Source organism: Talaromyces amestolkiae, assembly GCF_001896365.1.
Source record: "Talaromyces amestolkiae strain CIB chromosome Unknown scaffold5.1, whole genome shotgun sequence".
Classification (NCBI taxonomy): domain Eukaryota; kingdom Fungi; phylum Ascomycota; class Eurotiomycetes; order Eurotiales; family Trichocomaceae; genus Talaromyces; species Talaromyces amestolkiae.
This window is the reverse complement of record NW_024468041.1, coordinates 1,037,580-1,059,181: the sequence shown is the minus strand read 5'-3', so window position 1 is coordinate 1,059,181 and position 21,602 is coordinate 1,037,580. Positions and strand designations below refer to the sequence as shown.

The following is a 21,602-nucleotide window of genomic DNA, read 5'->3' as shown; positions in this document are numbered from 1 at the left end:
CCCTCATTGTACAACGTGAAATACAAAAATTCTTACCGGAACATGTATTTGGCGATATATACAGCCTGCGCGATTGATTGAATCCCATTTACGACAACCACGTACTAATCGCAGTCGATAACCATCAATCTAATTTTAGAAATAGTTACAAGATTCCTTTAGCAATTTCCATCAATGTTAGAAAATTTGTAAAGCTCTTTGACCTTGATATTATAAAAGATAGTATCGATTGTGAATGAATCTAAGTCACATGGAGTAGCTATCCATGGATACTCCGCAGTTGCTGGTCGAAGTGGCTGAGATCCATGGCCAATCAAGCTATAAACCTTTCTGTTGTATTGTTAGACTGGTCTACTAACAAGAAATGCATGTCATTTTGAGAACTTTAGTCTTTAATATAGTTTTCGGGGAGTGTATTCTCTTTTCTCCTGTGCTAGGTAGAACTACGCAATGATTGAGACATGAATCTCATTGGCTCAAACCTATAATTCATTATATAAAGCCATATTTGAACATAAAATCCAGGTATCGACATAAGCCACGTTGACTAAGTAATGTCCCATTTGTGTAGGCCAGGAAATCAGTCGGTCCCGAGGAGTCAATCCATTGCCCGGAGTGTACTATTGGTGAAATTCCATGTTCTCTTCGATGAGCATTAAAAAAAGATAAGCAACATCCATTGGTATTACAGTATGGAATATCCGATGCTGTTTTCGTTTTCCGGTACAACTTACCGAACACATGTCTCTATCCTTGGATTAAGCTGAACGAATATAGATTCTCCGTTCTGCTCGGCTGACGGAATTATTCTGAGATGATCTAGTTATGTTAGTCTTGTTGCATTCTGTATGCAGTATGCAGCTGACGCGTCCTATAGAATGATTTGTTTGTCATTGACATAAGACCCGACATGTATTTAAAGTTCCTCAGCACAAGTCACTCATAACCGTATCAAGTTCGACGTGTAAGATTAGGATTTATATCAAAGCCAAGATATCTCGAAAACCAGAACCGTCAATTATATATCTTGTGCCTCGGTCTCAATTGCAATTATATGCTGCAATATGACAAACCAATTGCCTTTGTTCATTTTTGGAGACCAAACATTTGATGTTCAACCACATTTGAGAGACTTACTAGCGAAACGAGACAACCCAGTGCTTTTAAACTTTGTGACAAAGTGTTACAATGCGATCAGAAATGAAATCTACAAGCTTCCGGAGCAAATCAGAGATGACCTTGCTCGGTTTACATGTGTTGATGATTTAGTTTTTTGGAACCAGATTGGGCGGCGATGTATACCTCTGGACATGGCTGTGACATGCATGTATCAGCTGGGAACATTCATCAGGTATGTGCAATAGAAAGAATATGATAGTAGCTATATGCTAGATAATGCTAACACAATAACACAGCCATGCGGATAAAGAGTTTTACAATTCAGCCAAACCTCGAGTTCTTGGACTCTGCACTGGAGCATTCTCAGCAGCCGCAGTCAGTTGCAGTCACAGCACGGTGGACCTCGTTCCACTTGGTGTTGAGGCTGTTATTGCGGCATTCCGAACAGGAATGATCGTGACAGATGCCGCGAAGAGAATTGCACCATGGAGTGATGACAGCCAGAGCTGGTCAATAATTGTTCCTGGAACGGCGTCAGTAGAAGCTGTTGAGAAGTTTGGCGCAGATATTGTGAGTATCCTGAAACATATTACTGGGAGCTATTGAGAAAAATAGCTAATTGCATAATGTATAGATCCTGCCACTGAAGCCATACGTCAGTGCATATGCACCGAACGGCATTACTATCAGCGGGACTCCTGAATCTCTCAAGAGTCTTACTCAATCCGAAGCCTTCAGCAACTTCAAACACGCGATTATCTCAATTTATGCACCTTATCATGCATCCCATTTGTATTCGGAAATGGATATCAGCCATATCGTTGACGGACTAGCTACTGAAAACCCAAAACAAATCGTGTCTCTCTTTTCCGGTACGGGAAGCAGCATCGAAAAAGGTGATTTTGCTACTGTTCTAGAGTCTGCGGTCAGACAGGTTATTTTGGAACCAATAAGGTGGGCTGCAGTTTTGGATGAAGTGCAGACATGGATCAAGAATGTCAATCCTACCTCCTTTCATGCTGTTCCCATCGGCACAACCGCTCATCAAATGATATATACCACACTTAATCAAACACCGTTACGAACGTTGATACGTCCGAAACCGACTCAGACTCAACCTATCAATGTGAACTCACAGAATGCGTCTCCAAATCCGCAAAGACCAAATCTCGCAATCATCAGCATGTCAGGGAGGTTTCCTAATGCTAAAAACAACGATGCATTCTGGGATCTTCTCTACCAGGGCTTGGATGTCCACAAGGAAGTTCCGGCCTTACGATGGGATGTAAAGACACATGTTGATCCGACCGGAACCAAGAAGAACACAAGTGCAACTCCGTTCGGTTGCTGGCTCGAAGATCCGGGAGAGTTCGACGCTCGCTTCTTCAACATTTCACCCCGCGAGGCACCACAAATCGATCCCGCGCAACGACTCGCCCTGATGACTGCATATGAGGCGATAGAGCAAGCAGGATTGGTTCCAGATGCAACCCCTTCAACTCGACGTGATCGTGTCGGTGTATTCTACGGAATCACAAGCAACGACTGGCTAGAAACTAATAGTGCTCAAGATATTGACACATACTTTATTCCAGGTGGAAACCGTGCATTCGTCCCTGGCCGAATCAATTATGTTTTTAAGTTCAGTGGTCCAAGCTATGCAGTTGATACAGCCTGTTCGTCTAGTCTTGCTGCTATTCATAATGCCTGTAATGCTCTGTGGCAGGGAGATATCGACACAGCCATCGCGGGTGGAACGAATGTTCTTACAAACCCAGATTGTACCACCGGCTTGGACAGAGGGCATTTCCTCTCACATACCGGAAACTGTAAAACGTTTGATGATGGTGCGGATGGATACTGCCGTGGTGAGGGGATTGGAACTATTATTATTAAACGCCTGGATGACGCGATCAATGATAATGATCCTATCCTGGGTCTTATTCGTGGTGTGTATACAAATCACTCGGCTGAGTCAGAGTCCATCACCAGACCGCACATAGGTGCGCAGCGGATGATCTTCAAGAAGATTCTCAACCAGGCTGCTGTCGACCCTTATTCCGTGGGTTATATTGAAATGCATGGAACCGGGACTCAGGCAGGAGACGCTACTGAGATGTCCAGTGTCTTGAATACTTTCGCGCCACCTCTGAACGAAGTCAAAAGAGGTCGGACTGACGAAGAGGCTGTTTACTTGGGATCGGTGAAGGCGAATATAGGACATGGAGAAGCGGCCTCGGGTGTGTCGAGTGTCATCAAGGTGTTGATGATGATGCAAAAGAATATTATCGTCCCGCATTGTGGTATCAAAACCAAAATCAATCATAAGTTCCCAACAGATCTAGGGGAAAGAAATGTGAAGATTGCCTTCAAACCGACAGCTTGGAAGAGAAGCTCCGATCCATTGAAACCTCGACGAGTATTTATAAATAATTTCAGTGCTGCTGGTGGAAATACGGCTCTGTTGTTGGAAGATGCACCACTTACGCCTGATGTTTCAGCTAATGCACCTGCCGATACTCGCACAAAACATCTCATTGCTGTTTCTGCTAAGAACGCCGTTTCTCTGCAAGGCAACATAAAGTCGCTGTTGGCCTATTTAAAACAGGATCCAGATGTCTCCCTCGGCCAGCTGTCATATACTACCACAGCAAGGCGGATGCATCACCAGCACCGTGTCATGCTCACTGGCACAACCGTCGAAGAAATATGCAGCCAAGGCGAGACAGCCCTAAGGGATCAAATAGGAATGACCAGACCCAAAAGCGCGCAAAAAGTTGTCTTTACCTTTACCGGTCAAGGGGCCCAGTATCCCGGAATGGGTAAAGCTCTTTATGATAGCTTCTCCATTTTCCGCACCGAACTCCATCGCCTGGACTACATCGCAAAGGGTCTCGGTTTCGTGTCCTTCCTTCCAGTTATTCTGTCTGAAGATCAGGATGTTGGACTATTCACCCCGACTGCTGTACAGCTAGCGAGCGTCTGTATGCAGATTGCTCTCAGCAAACTATGGGCATCGTGGAATGTCTACCCGGTTGCCGTAGTCGGACACAGTTTGGGCGAATATGCAGCGTTGAATATAGCTGGTGTCTTGTCTGACATAGACACTATCTATCTGGTTGGATGCCGTGCTGATCTTCTAGAAAAGAAATGCACTAAGGATACACACGCCATGCTCGTGGTCAGGAGCTCTGTTGATGAAATTTCTAAGATTCTTGACGGCAAAGAATTCGAGATCGCCTGCATCAATTCCCCTACTGAAACTGTCTTAGCCGGGCCAAATGAAGCCATCGACGTACTAAAAGAGATACTCTCAAATGCTGGGCTCAAAACGACATCTTTGAAAGTACCCTACGCTTTCCACTCCTCGCAGGTGGAGCCAATACTCGAAGACTTCAAAAAATTGTCCGCCAGAGTGACCTTTGCCGAAACCAAGCTTCCTGTAATCTGCCCCTTGGATGGCAGCATCGTTCATGGAACCCATGAATTTGGCGCAGGGTATCTTGTGCGTCACTCTCGTGAGCCCGTGAACATGTTCAAAGCTCTCCTTGCAGCAAATCGCGAGAACATTCTTGCTACAGAAACCGCAACACTGGAAATCGGTCCTCATCCTGCCATATCAGGTATGGTGAAGGCCGTCCTTGGTCCTCAAATGACATGCTTGACATCTCATCAGCGTGGCCGACCTATATGGAACGTTCTATCATCGTCTTTGAAGACGCTGTACGATGCTGATGTGGACATTCACTGGCTCAAATACCACGCCGACTTCAAAGCCTCGCACAAGGTTCTCCAATTACCAGCTTATAGCTGGGATGTTAAGGAGTACTGGATCCAGTACGTCAATGATTGGTCATTACGCAAGGGCGATCCTCCATTGGTCATTGATTGTAGACCAAAACTCGAAAGTACCACCATCCATCGCGTGGTTGAGGAGTCTGGCGATTCACAGAGAAAACATATGATCGTGGAAGCCAACATTGCACGTGAGGATCTCGCTCCGCTTGTCCAAGGCCATGAGGTTGATGGTATTCCACTTTGTACTCCGTCTGTTTACGCAGATATTGCGTTAACTCTGGGCGAGTATCTCATTGCGAGCAGTCGTCCAGATAAGAAGAATGAATTGCTGGTCGATTTGTCTGATATGACGATTTCCAAAGCCCTGATTTTACGTGCCGGTGCGACGAAGCAATTACTCCAGGCTCATGCCGATGTCGACTGGTCAACTAACTCTGCCGTTCTCAAGTTCATGATTTTCGACGTAAGTAGTTCTTCTTCACCCAAGTGATCATCACAACTAACCTCGGAGATTTTTAGAACAAAGAAAAGTTGCAAGAGCATTCCCGCTGCACACTCCGTTTCAAGGATCGATCCCTCCAAGCGACCCTCCAAGCAAACGCATCAAACACAAAACAAAAAATGCAAGCCCTCCGTGAAGGCGTCGCCGCGGGGACCGCAGCTCGCTACAACCGCGCAATGGCCTACCGCGCAATCAGACCATTAGCGCGATTCCACGACGACTACAAGGGCGTCGACGAAGTTATCCTCGACAGCAACACACTCGAAGTAACGAGCCATCTCAGTTTTGGTGACATTACACGTAGTGGAGACTTCCATACTCATCCCGCAATCATTGATTCACTCACACAGTCCTGTGGCTTTGCGATGAATTGCAATGATAAGACGGATTTGGATGTAGATGTTTTTATGAACCATGGCTGGGGCTCATTCCAGTTGTTTGAAGCAATCAAACCGGATGGGACGTATACGACTTACTCGCATATGGAGAAGGGGGCAGATGGGTTGTGGCACGGTGATGTGGTGCTATTTGATGGTGATCGCGTTGTCGGCTTTTTCGGGCAGATTGCAGTGAGTGACAATTCACCTCGACAAACTAATAATTGTTTACTGACTCTTTTCAGATTCAAGGCGTTCCTCGTCGTGTTCTCAAGGTGATTCTGTCTATCGAAAGTGGGAGCAAATCAAAGAAACAAACTACACCCATTTCCGCCGCACCTACGTCGAATGCGAAAGCCCTTCCCGCCGCGCCTACATTGCAAACTAGATCCCTTCATCCTCTTAGTGTCGCTACAACATCTGGATCGGGTGAACTTTCAAAAGCACTAGCTATCATCGCGGACGAGAGTGGACTTGCTATTACCGACTTAACAGACGACACTGCCTTTGCAGATGTGGGCATTGACTCTCTACTAGGACTTACCATCACTGCTCGATTCAAAGAAGAACTCGATATGGAAGTCGACTTTGACGTTCTCTTTAACGAGTATCGTACAATCGGCGATCTCAAGCGTGCCTTAGGAGGAGGGGATGTCTCAAGTACAGCGAGTAATTCTACGCCGACATCTGAATCTGCAGGAACCGCAACACCCACGAGTGACTCTTCGGTCGCCACGCCGGGATTTGATTTCAGCCAAGCTCTCAATGTAATCTCAGAGGAAAGTGGTGTTTCCATCAGCGATCTGACAGATGATACCAATTTCGCCGAGTCTGGCGTTGATTCACTACTGTCGCTGGTTATCGTTAGCCGGTTCCGTGATGAGCTTGAACTTGATATTCAGCAAGAAAGTTTGTTTTTAGAATGTCCCACGGTGGGTGACCTGAAGAAACTACTGCTTGGCGATTCCGCCGCAGCGATTGAGGAGCCCTTGCAAGAAACAAAGAATCATGCGCAGACACTAGCCGATGACACTGCGGCAAGGGACAGAAGGTTGCAACTCGAGATCAAAAACGCAGCTCACGCAGCACGGAGAAAGGCCGTTGATGAGTATGTCGAAAATTATACTTCTGGATTCTCATCCCCTGGCTCGTCGCCATCGGCTTCAGTGCCCAGTAACAACGAAAAGGTAGTCCTGGTCACAGGCGGTACCGGAAGCCTGGGAGGCCATCTGGTTTACCACCTAGCCCAGCTCCCAGATATCCAGAAAGTCGTTTGTCTCAACCGGAGTAACAAAGAAGATTCATTCACACGTCAAAAGAAAGCCATGCGGGCGAAGGGTATTCGTTTCCCAGACGCCCTCAAGCCAAAGCTCTTAATATATCAGACAGACACTTCAGAACCCATGTTCGGTTTGACGAAGGACGAATACAACGGACTGGTAAATTCCGTAACCCACCTTATCCACAACGCATGGCCCATGAGCGCAAAGCGTACACTAGAAGGTTTCGAACCCCAGTTCCGCGTCATGCGAAACCTAATCCAGCTCGCATCCGACGCTACATCAAAACGTCCAGAGAGTTTCAAATTCAGCTTCCAGATGGTGTCCTCCATCGGTGTTGTCGGGCGCTACAATCTCGAAGCTCAAGAAGCCGCCATCACTCAGGGTCATGCAACTGATCAGAAAATCGTCGTACCAGAAGACAGAGTCGACATCGACGCCGTCCTCCCCAACGGCTACGGAGAAGCCAAATGGGGCTGTGAGCGAATGCTAGACGCGACATTACACAAATACCCAAACCGATTCCGTGCCATGGTCGTGCGACTCGGTCAAATCGCAGGCTCCAAAACGAGCGGGTATTGGAATCCGATGGAGCATTTCGGGTTCTTGATCAAGTCGTCGCAGACGCTTAATGCGTTGCCAGATGTTCCGGGAAAAGTGTATTGGACGCCTGTGAATGATGTTGCAGATTCGTTGATTGATCTTGTGCTTGCTGAGAATGTGCCGTATCCTGTGTATCACGTCGATAATCCCGTGGGGCAGGAGTGGAGTGAAGTGAGTGGCATTATTGCGAATGCGTTGAATATTCCACATCTCGTCCCGTTCCGAGAATGGTTGAAACGCGTCCGGGTGGCACCTTCGAGGAATAATCCGGCTTCGACACTGGTGGACTTTCTGGAGGATAATTATCTGAGAATGTCGTGTGGAGGGCTGGTGCTAGATGTTAAGCAGACTCTTGAGCATTCCAAGACATTGGCTGCGCTGGGACCGGTGAGCGAGGAGGTAGTGAGGAAGTATATTCATATTTGGAAGGAGATCAAGTTCTTGAATTAAGCAGTCTTTACGCTGCTGGATATCTAACGGGATGCACTAGAATTTGATGTTCATCGATTATCAGTTTGTTATATGTTTTTGAATACTAGATAATTGAATCCATAACCAATCTAATGAGCTATCATCGACATGCAATTATTAAGAAACTTCCTAGACAACTCCCATACAACTTGTCATAATGCATAGATAAAGGTTACATAACATAGGGGGGTTATACAATCAAAGCCAAGCATGTATGGAGAACAATTAGCCGAAGCGTTTGATATAGATAAGCCCGTTCATGTATTCAATTTCCTCAGCTGCGACCTCATTACATTAACTATCCTCGAATGCTCACCCCTCAACCACGACTCCAAACTCCTACAGAGATTATCAACCGCACCACTACCGAATATAGCCCCATCATCCTCAAGATGTTGAGTACCATTAAACTCACGCGAAGTGAACTGGTCAATGAGATGTTCAGTCCTCCGCATTTCGCCTAGCACTAATTGAATGTTGACGGCTGATTGGACGCGCTGGTCGTCAACATTAAATACGCCGACTGCCATTTTTGCGGGTGTTATGGTGAGGTTGTTCTGTTGTGCTATTGTACTTTTTGTGCTAGACCACGTGGTTGGAGGTCCCGTGCCCAGAGAAGCAGAAACTCCTTCGGGTGAAGACCAAGTTGGCGATAAGTAATGAGACGATGGGTCTATCGTCACCGTCGCCGTTGCAGGATTCCATAAACCAGCACCTCCACCACTGCCATCTTGCGTGCATGCAACCGCTTGCTGATACAAAGTGAGCACACGGCATATTATTGACGCATGCAGCAAAGTGAGATGCGAAGATCGCGCGCATGCGCAATCCAAGAGGGTACTGAGACGCTCACTTGTTTCACGATTGATGCTGAGTAGATGATCAAAGGGTACCCAGTTCGCATTCTCCACTGCTTTTGTGGAGTGTAATGAACTGAATGAGGGATCGTTGCTGATTCTGAGTTGGGATAAGGTGCGGAGTATATCGTAGGCATCTGCATAGCAGGGATGTCCTACCGCTGTTGTAGGAACGTTAAAATCTGTGTCGGATTGTGGTTTCCTATCTGTTTTGGGTTGGATCGTAATGGGTTGTGTCGTAGAAGCGCTCGTTGATGAGTAGTCTGCTATCTCGGGAGACTCTTGTGTGTAAGTAAGGCCCGTCTGAAAGTCAAAGGGGATAAAATCATTGCTATAATCATCTGCAATAATCTTCGTATCGAAATCGAGCGAACTCAAATTCAATAAAGATGGTCCATGCAAGTAATTATTGATCAACGCATCAGCGCTGCCACCCGCGATTTCATGCGATGTAGGTATATCTGCGAAATTTGAAAATAAGCCGAGATCCATCATAACCGCATCGTTATCAACGTTGTCTTTGTTGCTGCTGCTGCTGCTGTTGTTGTTGTTGTTGTTGTTACTCTCCCGCTTTTCTGTTCCCGTAGCGCCAGCCTCTCTGACAGACGTCGTTCCCTGTGTCACACTCGTACGCCTTCCTCTCCCCGGGGCCTTCCCCATTCTGCGCGATACGCCATAGACACATGGCAAACCATAAGAGACGCAACGACCACATTCTGGCTGGGCCCGATCACATCTCAACTTTGCCATTCCACAGCCGTCACAGCTCGATCGTAGTTTTGGTTGTCTTTTGGAAGGCAAAGACGAAGACTGATCTGGCATGGTTTCGATGTACGACTATCTTCTCTTGTGTTTCGAACTAAGATCCATTGGGGGCAAGGTGAAGAAAAGGGAAATGGCCAATGCCAAAGATGCTGGATCGTCGTGTTTCTTGCTTGCAGCTATATTTCTGGCAATAATTCTTTCTAGGTCGTTCCGGACCGGAATATTGGAAATGAACGCTGCTCGTAAAAGCGATCACAGTCCGTTGAGTGTCTTATTTGCTTCGGAGTAACTATACAGATATGTGTCGCCGAGGCAGGACATCCGGTGGAGGTACTGCATACCGATAACCAAAGTGACGGAACCAGTACGCGTCATATGGTTTGGGTCTTTTCATTGGTTCTAAACGATTTGTTGCGCATACGACGTCAACATCTTGTGGGAAAGTAGTACAGTACGTCGTTATCCGGATCGATCGGTAATCTTGGTAGCACGATAGATTATGACAAGCAGATCTATCGAATGATATTCATTAAAAAAGTATCCTATTACACATTTTCGATCATTATCAAGCCTAATACATTACAAACATTCATACAGTACGTGACTGCATGCAACCCCATGACTCGTAGTCATCCCCCGAAGATTTTCTCATCACAAACCATGAGATTTTCAAGCGCAAAATAGTCCGGATGTACGCAATCTATCATACATGTGACCCAGAAAAACAAAAGTTGGCTAAGCTGCCTCCGTTTCAGTCTCAGTCTCAGGCTTGGGAGCTGGCCCTTTTACGCTCTGCCACTTGACGCCAACTGCACCCAAGGTTGCCAAACAGGTCATAATCAGCGCAATCAGGAAAGCCCTTGTCAACGCACTGTTATACGCAACTTGGACTTGATGGATAATATTTGGATCATGAATCAGGGTCGTGATCTCAGTGGCGCCTGCATTGACGATCTGCTGAGGGTCAATGCCAGCAATGCCTGTTAATCCCGAAACGAGATGGTTGGTGAACTGGTTCTGCGCCACACTGACAAAGAGCGAGCCACCAAACATTTGGAAGAATTGCATTATGCAGGTACCGATCGGCACGTCGGCCATGGGTAGGACGGCCTGTGCTACTATGATAGATTGTTGCATACCCATACCGATTCCGGCACCGAACAGAATCTGATATCCGATCCACTTGCCTGTCCCGGTGTCTACTGTCCAGGTAGTCAACAAACCGGCGCCGATAGAGCCAACCACCACCAGGCCATACATGAAGGGGTTATAGTAACCCCAGGTGGAGACGATAAAACCTGCCGTGAGACTTGCAATAACCACAGCGATCATCATCGGCAATGTGTCAATGCCCGAGTGTGTGGCCGAAGTGCCATGGATAGCTTGGAACCATAGAGGGATGTAGTAGACCATGACAAAGAACGAAGCACCGACACACAAGGCGTAAAGTGCTCCACAAGCAATGCTTCGCTGTCTAGCGATACGAAGCGGGATAGTCGCATTATCGCCAGCCCAAAGCTGTACGCCAATAAAGGCAAGGAGCAGAACACCAAATACAACGAATAGAGCGATGATTCGGCCGTTACTCCATGGATAGGTTGTACCACCCCATTGCAGAGCGATGAGCAGACAAATAATACTGGGCGTGAAAAGCAGGGTACCGATAGGATCGAAACGGGCAATGCTCTCTAGCCATGTCCTCTTCGGCTGCGGCATGGGAGGTGGTGCCTTGTAGAAGAAGAAGATAGCAACAGCGGTCACGCCACCGATTGGTAGATTGATATAGAAGCACCAGCGCCAGGTAACGTGATCTGTAAAGACGCCGCCAAGCAGCGGACCTACAACGCTTGCAATACCGTAGACAGAGGTAATCAAACTCGTGAATAGGGGCCGCTTATGGACCGGAGTACTGAAAGCGAGGATGATCAATGAACCTGAAAACAGACCCGCTGAGCCCAAACCGGCAATGGCACGACCGACGATAAGAGCAATGGAGTTTGGAGCAACACCACAGATGAGCGAGCCGAGCTCAAAGAGGAAAAGGCTAAGCATGAAAATCCATTTAATATTGAAGACCACGTAAAGGCGGCCAAAGAAGAGTTGGAAGGCGGAAAGTGTCATCAGATACGCGGATCCATACCAGCCAATGTCGGAAAGAGCGTGGAAGTCATCGGTAATACGGGGGATTGCTGTTGCAATAATGGTGTTGTCGAGGGCGACGCAGAGCACGGCCAGCTCCAACCCAATAAAAATGAAGAATAGCTTCAATCCAGTAGGGTACTGTGGACCAGCATTCACATCGCCGGCGTCTGGCGTTGCGGTCTCGTCGACTTGCTTGACTTCATCGGACGTCATGCTCTCGTTGTGGAACTCTGGCGACTGCTTTTCGTCGTGGCTATTTTCTGGCGGTGCCTGGTCAGGCACCGTGGTAGACATGGTGCTGTCGATGAGATTGAGCTCCCTGTAAGTCGCGTCTAGGAGCTATCGTAATGCTTTGGAGGATGGTGCAGGGCAATTGAGTAGTGGTAGTAGTGACAGTAGACAAAACGAGGAGACAAACGCGCTATAGCAGAGCATAATAAGTATCAGCATGGCTTGAAAGCCGGAGATAGTGGCTGCTTATCTCCACTTTGGGCAATCTGCTCTTACCGTGGTATTCGTTTGTCAGAGTATGACTACTATGTCAATCTGGCTAAGCGATCTGTAAAGGAGCTCTCTGGAAATACTAAAAACATTGAATTGATGCTAACTCCGATCAGATTACTATATTCAATTGGCCTAAACTGTGCAGCAACATTCGGATCCCGGCTGGCGATCTTTTTATGGGGCGCTGGAGAAGCCTCTCAGCACTAAAGAGAGCTAATCCTCCACTCTGATCGTGAGGATCAACAAAGAGCATCACAGAAAGTGCTAGGTCTATCAGTTCATTGGGAATTTGTTGATTTCCCTAATTCCTATATCCTATATGCTATATCCATATTTTTCATCTATGTCCTTTTTTGTTTTCCATTTTTTGTTTTTTGCATTTCCCTTTTTCTCTCTATTTCCGAACGGAGTTAATCCCGGGAAAACCAATTTTCCCATCGATCATGTCCAATAAGAGTAAACACTCGTTGTTCCTATTTAGATGAAAGATGAAGAAGATCCGGGAACTAATTTAGTGTGCGTCAGAGACCATCCTATCGAGTTTCTCGCATCCTGATTTCACTGCAGAAGTCCTGTGCTACCTGCTTCTACCGAGGGCCTAAGTGTGTAGAACTGATGACAGTACTGTCGGGCTGCGTGGACCTTCTTCACATCAGTCAGAGAAAAGATGGCGCAGCATACCATGTGCAGCTAGCTGCCTCTCGCTTTAGTCAACTTCCATACCTGCCAGCCTTGGACCTCTTTCTTTCTGTGAGTTGATTGATTTCCGAACGTAGTTAGTGTAGTAGGGCTAGTTGGAGCCCCACCGGTTGCAATCTCCGCTGAGCTAAAAAAGATGCTCCCGTCCAGTGGGGGCATCTTCTTTCAACAAAGTACGTATCCACAGCGTTGCTATACACAGTATGTACCCGACCTGGAAATAGCAGACCTATTTCGACATTCTTATGTCTGAGTGTATTCATATTGCTACGTAGTTACTACCAAATTATATACATCCGTAAGCGAGCGCATACTAGAGTCGAGGTGGCTCAACCTCCAGAGTTCGGAATCCTTTGAATGACACTCAATCAACACCAATTGAAAGAGCGAAGTCCAACAACTATCTCCTTTCAAGTACGTAAATGGTTTCTAGTAGCTATCATCTAAGTAAATTAACTAGATCTTGAACTGGGGTCCGGGCACTGATGCAAGCCAAAATTCTTTGTTAAGCCAACGCCAGCTCGAGTACCGACATGGCACTACCGAACGGCTGTACGACATTGACCAGCTGCAATCTGACATCCCCCACCGCAGCAGCAGCAAACAACTCCTTCCACTCCTCCAAGTCCCGCTCTTTGCTATTGAAAGCCTGCATCATCGTAAGGTCTCGGGCACGCACAATTCGCTCTACAGAGACGGGCACAGACCCGGACTTGGGCAGCGCAGTGTCCATTATGAGAAGCCGCGATTTGGCACTGTCCATTGCTCGCACAATGTGTTTTAGGATCTGCACGGCTTCATGGTCGGGCCAGTCGTGTAGGATCATGCGGAGGAGGTAGATGTTCGCGCCTTGTAGTGGCTGAGGGATTGTGATGTCGTGTGCTTGGAAATTGATGCGCGAGGCAATGTCTGCTGGCAGGGATTCTGCCGCTTGGCGCCCATTTTCTGCGTTCTCGGGAAGATCTTGTACGGTAAATGTAAGGTAGGGATACGCGTTGGCCAGCGCAATTGCAGAAGTGCCAGTTGATCCTCCCATCTGGTCATCACCTTAATATCAGCTTTCCCTTTTCTAAAATATATTGAGCGACTTACATCAACAACCAATGACCCGATAGGTAAACTCTCCCATTTATACCCACTTAGTAAATGCTTGATATCAATACTCTCACTACTCCTCACATTCCGCATATACTGCGCAAAATCCTTCATCATATCTTGGTTTCTGGAAAGATACTCGAAAAACGTCAAATCCGTATTGTGTGACAGATTGAATGCCGTCTCGTACGTGCGTGTAGTCCCAGCGCCCCATTTCTTATGCGCGGGCGCCATTTGTAGAGCGAGTGGTGCTGAATAGGAAGTCATGTAAGCCGCATAAGCGTGAATGTCTTCGTTGCGCGCTAGCAAGGCCGACGTCGCGGAATGAGCGACGCTTTTACCGTCGGCTTGTTCACAAAATACAAAGTTGGTCATGGCCATGCGCATGATGCTTTTGAGTCTTTGCTCGGGCAATTTGGCAGCTGTGGCGAGATCGGCATAGCTAATTGACGCGTCGAGGGGGACAAGACGAAAGATATTATATTGACATAGCCAGCGAAGACTGGATATGTATTGAAACTATCCTCTATATCAGTCCAAACTTTTCTTTTAACACAAAGGGGAAGCATACACCAGTAGCCAAATGCGGAAGAAACTCGCTCGGTCCAATGGCCAGCTGCAGAATCTCTAAAGAGGCAGTGATGAGGTTCTCACGAGCTTCGTGGATGGCTTGAGGAGAACCCTTTGGCAGGACGGTACTTGGGCCATCGCTGCGAAATGAGGGCTGAGGTAGATTTTGAGAATCCAGGTAGTGGCTCACGATCTTGGCATTATCTGTGATTTCATGGCTCAATTTCTCTAAAGAAAATGCTGATTCTGACATGTCGTTCAATCGTATAGCTATTGTATTGCCACTAGATAGTACTACAGAAGTCAATTGTGATTTACCAGGCAATGGCCTTTTGAACACTATGATACTAGATGTAGGTTCCAGTCTGTTGTACATATCATTCGTACGTCTTACGCCAACCCATATTCTCAGCTGCGCGGCAGCAAAGGAGTTTTAGTACCCGGTTGAATCCCCGAAATGCCAATCGGGATTCACAGAGACTATACTCACTACGTCCAAAGTGGGAATTTATATCTCAGTACAGTCTTGAAATAAGACGCAAAGACTAGACCGATCGATCAGGAGCGACATTTGATGACATCGGAGATAGGAATGCTAACCCCGTTCTTGAGATATGTCTTTTTCTTTTTCTCGTAGTGACCGTTCAGTTTTCCGATCTGCATTGGTTTAAAATCGGTGGGTATGGCTTKCGGTAAAAATCAGCTCTAGGGTTGCACAAGTCCGGCATAAGGGTCATACATTATCATAGGAATACCCATGGACATCCGCAAGACATTGCCCCAAATATCATGGAGTCTATATCTGTATTTCAATAGAGACTCCCTGGGTATCGGAATAAAGATTCTTTTTTAAATGATTAGGTCATTGATCATTATTGCAAGGCCGAAGCAAACTGCGGACTTGAAATTACATCAAGCGAACAAAACAAGAATTGCAGTGTAACAGCATACGTGTTAAGCATAATCATGTCTCAATCGCAGTATGAAACCTAGACCTACTGGCAATTTTCTTCTCGTGCGACGTCGCAAGCGGAAAACTGTATTCGAATTCCTCGATCCATCCTGAAATAAGACATGCCGAAACTGTCTAGAGAACCACCAGAGTGACTCCTTATGACGCTTCTCGAGTGGTCCCTTAGAATCATCGCGTTCCTGTAGAGTTCGTCCTCATCTTCAATAGCACGAGGTTGATGGTAGACATAGAAGTTTTTTAGGTTTGGTGTGAGACCCCTAATGAGAGACTTTAAAGCCTCGTATTGATATGTAACTCTCCCCAGGATCCATATCCATCACCATTCTCGTATGAGCTAACGATGCCATGGAGATACGGCGAAGTCAAATAAAAGAATCTCGTATTCATCTGTGCCATAGGAGTCCAGATTCCACAGGAAAAAGTCGGTCACAGAATGCGCATTTGGGTTGGTGTTTATCAATGCTCTCGTGACGGCTGGAGGAAAATTTTTTATGATTATGATTATGATAACAGACCGGGTCTAGAACTGGCAGCTGCTGGATGAATGTGGCCAAAGGTGTCCCGAGATGATGTTCTTGATAAAGAATTTCGAGGTCCCGAATATCTGATTTGAATCTCTGAACGTCCGCTGGTCATGAAGCCGCTTCTACCCTTTGAAGACATCCAGATTACTACCACTGTTTTGAGCACTGGACATTTTTGGCCGATGCAATTTTGTTTGCCGTGGAATCTGGGTTAGCAGTTTGCCGTTAATGATGAATCGAGAGACACGTACATGACCATTCACGCGTTCAAGCAATTTACAATTTCCTGGATATCCTCTTGAAAATTTTGAGATTGCTTAAGAGCCCTAAGGTCCGATCAGAGATGGCAACGACGGTGGATTAAAAGTGCTTGCTGGCAGATGTCGAGACAAGCACATTGCGGGATTCTATGAGGTCAAGCCATTTGCCGATGAGCAATAAAACCTCCGTGGCAGCTGTACCAGCATGATGTAGTATACCTTTTTCTTTTCCCCTAAGAGTATACAGCCGGAAACTACGACGCTCTTCTGTTTAAGGAGCTGAGGAGGTTTGATTAATTCCCAACGAGCGGGAGAGAGGGTCCTGGCTGTGGGGCTCATGGGCTGTTACTAGCCGTTCAGACGAGATTGAAACCTTCTTTTAACCTCGCCTTTGTCGTTGAATCATCTGTCCACACTGACTCTATCCGACATTTCCTACATCTTCAGCTCTGTTCAACTATCGCATAAAGGTCGTATCATTTCAAAGTCTAATAGAGTCAACGCCGATGGAGTTTGCTGTCAAAGCGAGAAGATTCGAAAACCATTTACTCCCTTGGCCGAAATAGACCTGTCATTTCCCACCATACTTAAGATAGTACAATTGGAAAACGAGATGTCTATAAACACAACACAGGCAGCTTTTGCCTACGAAGAGCCGCCCATTGCCACGATTCTCAACCAAGCGGGCCTGCTTCTCGTGCTGAACATCGTCAATGTCTGCCTTGATAAGCTTCTCTATTGCGGGCTGATCGGTCAGCTGTTTATTGGCATTCTCTGGGGCTCTCCAGGAGCCAAATGGATCAGTACTGATCTCGAACATGTTATTCAACAGTTAGGGTATCTTGGTTTGATTATGCTGGTCTATGAGGGTAAAGAAACACTATTCAATGTCTCGCATTTCACAAAGTCTCTGACGTCATACAGGTGGTTTATCAATGTCCATCAAAGCATTAAAAGCCAACATCATTGTGTCAATTGCGGTTGCACTTACTGGAATCCTGACGCCGATTGCCCTATCATTTGTGTTGAAAGAGCTTGTGTCAGCAAGTTCCCTCCAGGCCTTTGCTGCCGGTGCTGCCCTCAGCGCGACCAGTCTTGGCACTACGTTTACTATCCTGTCTACAACCAACTTGATATCTACACGACTGGGTGCAGTGACTACCTGCGCCGCCATGCTTGACGATGTTGTGGGTTTGGTGATGGTGCAGGTTATTACGAATCTAGGTGGAAGCAACACTACATTTGATCCTATCACTGTGATTCGGCCTGTCTTCGTATCCGTTGGCTTTGGAGTAGGCGTATTCATTCTCTGTTACTTTTGCTTAAAGCCGATTTCGAAGATTCTTATGACAAAAGGAAACCAATTTCCAGCATTCATGCAGACCGCCCAGTCTGTTTTCCTAGCCCACACAACGATACTCGTGGGAATGGTTGCTGGGGCCACATATGCTGGCACATCAAGTCTATTTGCCGCATATCTTAGTGGTGTTATAGTGAAATGGTTTGATGAGTGCTCTGCAGAGCCTGAATTACATCAAGAAGGCGTGAGATCCGGAGTTTCCGGATCTAGTATCGATCACAATCACGCTACTCTTCAAGAAGATGGTCTTCAAGCAGAAGGCCGCCCCGCTGAGCATGCATCATCAAGCGCGTCGTCTGCAATGCACAAGAACCATGAAATCCCGACAGGTGAAATGATCTATGAAAAATACTACAGAGGCCCAGTTGACCGCATCTTAATTCCGTTCTTCTTTGTGAGTCTATCAAGTTATACTTCTCATTCTGCGAAAAGAGACTAACCGTTTCAGGCATCTATCGGTTTTGCGATTCCGATCACTCAGATGTTCAGAGGAAATATCGTCTGGCGAGGCATGGTCTATGCAATTTTGATGATTTTTGGAAAAATGGTTACCGGTCTATGGCTTATACGATTTTCAGCCAGTCCCATAAGTGGCTTGATGAGGATGCCAAAAAAAGCCTTCTCTTACATAAGTCTAGCGTGTACTGGAAACCGAGTAACATCAAAACAGCAAGGAACTTTAGTTTCTGAAAATACTGCCCGTCGGAAGAGTACCGCAGTTGTCAACCCAAGCCCATCCAACGCCGCAAATCTGTCTGCTGAACAGGTAAGACCGACGGCTCGTGATATGACCACTGAGCAAGCAACAACTTCGCCGTCTCAGAATGCATCAATGCCCAGCTCCAGTAACGGAGTATCACTTCCGCCAAAACCGAAATCTCTGTATCCACCGGCGATTCTCGGCCTAGCAATGATTGCAAGAGGGGAAATAGGATATTTGATTGCGTCACTTGCACAGAGTCAAGGAATTTTTTCCAGCGGTAATGCTAAGGATGGATCTTCAGATATTTACCTAGTTATTATCTGGGCCATATCCATCTGTACCCTGGTCGGTCCGATTGCTGTTGGTACTTTGACTAGGCGAGTCAAGAAGCTGCAACGTATTAGAGTCAATACCGGGGGTGCAGATCCTCTAGGCGTTTGGGGTATCTGAACTGGACGAAGGAAAAGAGCAGCAGTCTATTAGGTATATTCTATCTATCAGTCTATATGACTATAGTGTAATTATAACATGTATCTCCAACCACTGTATATACATAGAATTCACATCAATGGCTTCACCAAGTCACCCAAAGCCACCAGCATATACACGAATTTCTAATACTCGAAAGTCTATTCAACGAACGGACTTCCTCCACTGACATCCATTTGAGCAGCATACATGCATCTCACACTATTCCCATTGCACCAACCATGGAAGAGCATGTTCCCATCATTCGAGACCGTCGCACCGCCAGGTCCGTACAATTCATCATTCGACGCCAACACGGAAACACCATTCTTACTGTACGGCCCGGCAACACTCGACGCAGTAGCAACGCGCACATCATACTTGGCATCCGTAAAACAATGGGTCGAATAAAACAACAAATACGTCCCATCATCCGCCCTCACCAATGACGGCGCTTCAACCAAAGGTCCATCCGAGTCATCCCTATCAATCAACTGCACAGCATCACCAAGCGGCGTAACCCCATCTTCTGCAACCCGTTGAAGCATAATTGGCGTTGCAGCGAGCGGTTCAACGCTATTGTTGCAATCCCCACCATGGCCGACGCTGTTTCCGTCGACTTTGTAGAGGATGTAGCGTGTCCCGTCCGAGTCTTGGAACCCGCTGGCGTCGATTGCGCCGCCTTGCTCGAGTGGGCAGGCGAGTGGGTTGGTGGAGGTTGGAATGTAGGGACCCGCTGGGTTGGTGCTGTCGGCTATTGCGACGCCGATGCAGTGCCGGTTCGGGTTGGAAGAGACGATGGCGGAGTAGTACATGACGTATTTTCCGTCGGACTTTGATTTGTTAGTTTTTAATGTATATATAGTTTCAAAAAAGTAGTGTAAGAGACATACCCTCCGGAATACATCAGGAGCCCAGTGGTCTGGCTCGGTCTCCCATCCCGATAACGTAGGCAGCGCCTCAACATCCAATAAACTCCAAGACTCAAAATCGGTCGAATAAGCTACTTGGATTCTCTTCCCATTTCCATTGGTGCCAAAGGCATACCACGAGCCGTCCGTGTGCTGCACAAATGCCGGGTCCGGGAAATCCGTGTTTAGAGCAAGTGTGATACTTGAAGAGCCATCGAATGAGATTCTTTTGTTGAGATATTTTTCTGATGATGAGATGACAGGAGAACAGTAAGCTGTAGGTAAAAGACTAAGTCCTCCCAGGATCGCCGCTGAGATTGAGGGGCGGAAGAGCATGATATATGTATAGATGCGACTAAACAATATGTAGACAGAGCAAGAGACAAGAAAATTTAAAGTTCAGGAATGATTCTTGAAAATAGAAAGAAAATACGTCACGAGTGTCATGAACTCGATGACTGGAATGAATGACTTCAGAGCGAGTGTGTGCGTCTCATGAGAGATATAAGTAATCCCTTCACAATCCCTCTGCCAGGACTACATGTCTGCATACGGAAAAGCACCACGGAACTTTTTAGGGTTCGCATTCAGTTACTGGATGATCACTACTACAACCTAACTCCGCTACACCTGGCATAAACCGATAAGGGGCCAGCCTTGCGTCTACCGGCTCSTGGGCAGACGCGGATAGGCGCAATTGACATAAGGGGAAACGTCAATCCAATTACCCGATAGAGTAAGGACAAGAAGAATGATGTGTTGAAAGCATCTATATATCGCCTAGACTTTTCCTGAGACTGACAATGGCCTTTGTATAATACAACGCTAGGTTGAGATACATAAAAGGACATTTCGAACCTAAGCGGGTCGATATGCAACTCAACAAACTTCTCTCGCGATACGCGTGAACATCAATTGATTGACCAATTATTTGACTGGGAACAGTTACCATACCTTCTGTTCCCAGATTTGAGTGGGGATACACGAAAAAAGAAAACTACAGTCAATCACGATACATCTGATGGGCGCGTGGAAACCCAAAGGAAAACGATCTTGGATCCGATGAAATGCCATGGAACTATATATGAGCGTAGCCGCAAACGTTAGCATGCTGTTATTTCTCCGCCGATACGACCCTGTCGAGGGTGTGGAAACGATTCAATGTAATACTATCAAGCGTTGAGTCCATGGTTTGGAGCGGAGGATAAAGCATGGATCGTTCAGGTACCGGATTCAACCCATGCTTTGCAGCAAGGATGGTCCGGAATACATGTATTTACCGGGCTATTTGTTTACACGTAGCCAGCCGATGCTGATATGGTGGCAATCTTGGAAGTAGATTAAGGATATTTAAGGATAGATAGAGTGAATATATGGACCTCAGTCCAGTCACATTCGAATAAACTACTCACACAACGTCCTTGACTTTTCAAAAATGCACAATTTTATCAAACACTAACCAGATCAGTTCTCTACTTCTTTCAAACCCCTCATCAGTCCTCTAAGCCAGTACGCAGACCTGTGACGCGAATCCTATCCCACGACGCAAGGGATGAAAATAAGGACTCGCGTACCAGGGCTGATCTAATGAAATCTTCTGTACATCACAATCTCAGCTCAA

General features: G+C 46.6%; 5 protein-coding genes across 5 annotated transcripts; 2 read left to right on the top strand and 3 right to left on the bottom strand.

Moving 5' to 3' along the window:
- Positions 1–1,310: 1,310 nt before the first annotated feature.
- On the top strand, positions 1,311–8,129 carry BHQ10_003459 (uncharacterized protein; the record flags this gene model as incomplete). Its single annotated transcript, XM_040875717.1, has 5 exons — positions 1,311–1,351; positions 1,416–1,689; positions 1,754–5,380; positions 5,437–5,988; positions 6,042–8,129. 5 exons carry the CDS (start codon positions 1,311–1,313, stop codon positions 8,127–8,129), a joined length of 6,582 nt encoding a protein of 2,193 aa, XP_040731963.1.
- Positions 8,130–10,507: 2,378 nt separating this feature from the next.
- Positions 10,508–12,208, bottom strand: BHQ10_003458 (uncharacterized protein; the record flags this gene model as incomplete). Its single annotated transcript, XM_040875716.1, has 1 exon — positions 10,508–12,208. One exon carries the CDS (start codon positions 12,206–12,208, stop codon positions 10,508–10,510), a length of 1,701 nt encoding a protein of 566 aa, XP_040731962.1.
- A 1,414-nt stretch (positions 12,209–13,622) lies between these two features.
- BHQ10_003457 (uncharacterized protein) lies at positions 13,623–15,035 on the bottom strand (the record flags this gene model as incomplete). The annotated part of the gene is made up of 3 exons (XM_040875715.1): positions 13,623–14,153; positions 14,210–14,731; positions 14,784–15,035. The coding sequence occupies 3 exons, from the start codon at positions 15,033–15,035 to the stop codon at positions 13,623–13,625; spliced, it is 1,305 nt and encodes a 434-aa protein (XP_040731961.1).
- A 2,117-nt stretch (positions 15,036–17,152) lies between these two features.
- Positions 17,153–18,338, top strand: BHQ10_003456 (uncharacterized protein; the record flags this gene model as incomplete). Its single annotated transcript, XM_040875714.1, has 2 exons — positions 17,153–17,408; positions 17,464–18,338. The coding sequence occupies 2 exons, from the start codon at positions 17,153–17,155 to the stop codon at positions 18,336–18,338; spliced, it is 1,131 nt and encodes a 376-aa protein (XP_040731960.1).
- An 893-nt stretch (positions 18,339–19,231) lies between these two features.
- On the bottom strand, positions 19,232–20,317 carry BHQ10_003455 (uncharacterized protein; the record flags this gene model as incomplete). Its single annotated transcript, XM_040875713.1, has 2 exons — positions 19,232–19,903; positions 19,964–20,317. 2 exons carry the CDS (start codon positions 20,315–20,317, stop codon positions 19,232–19,234), a joined length of 1,026 nt encoding a protein of 341 aa, XP_040731959.1.
- Positions 20,318–21,602: the final 1,285 nt, after the last annotated feature.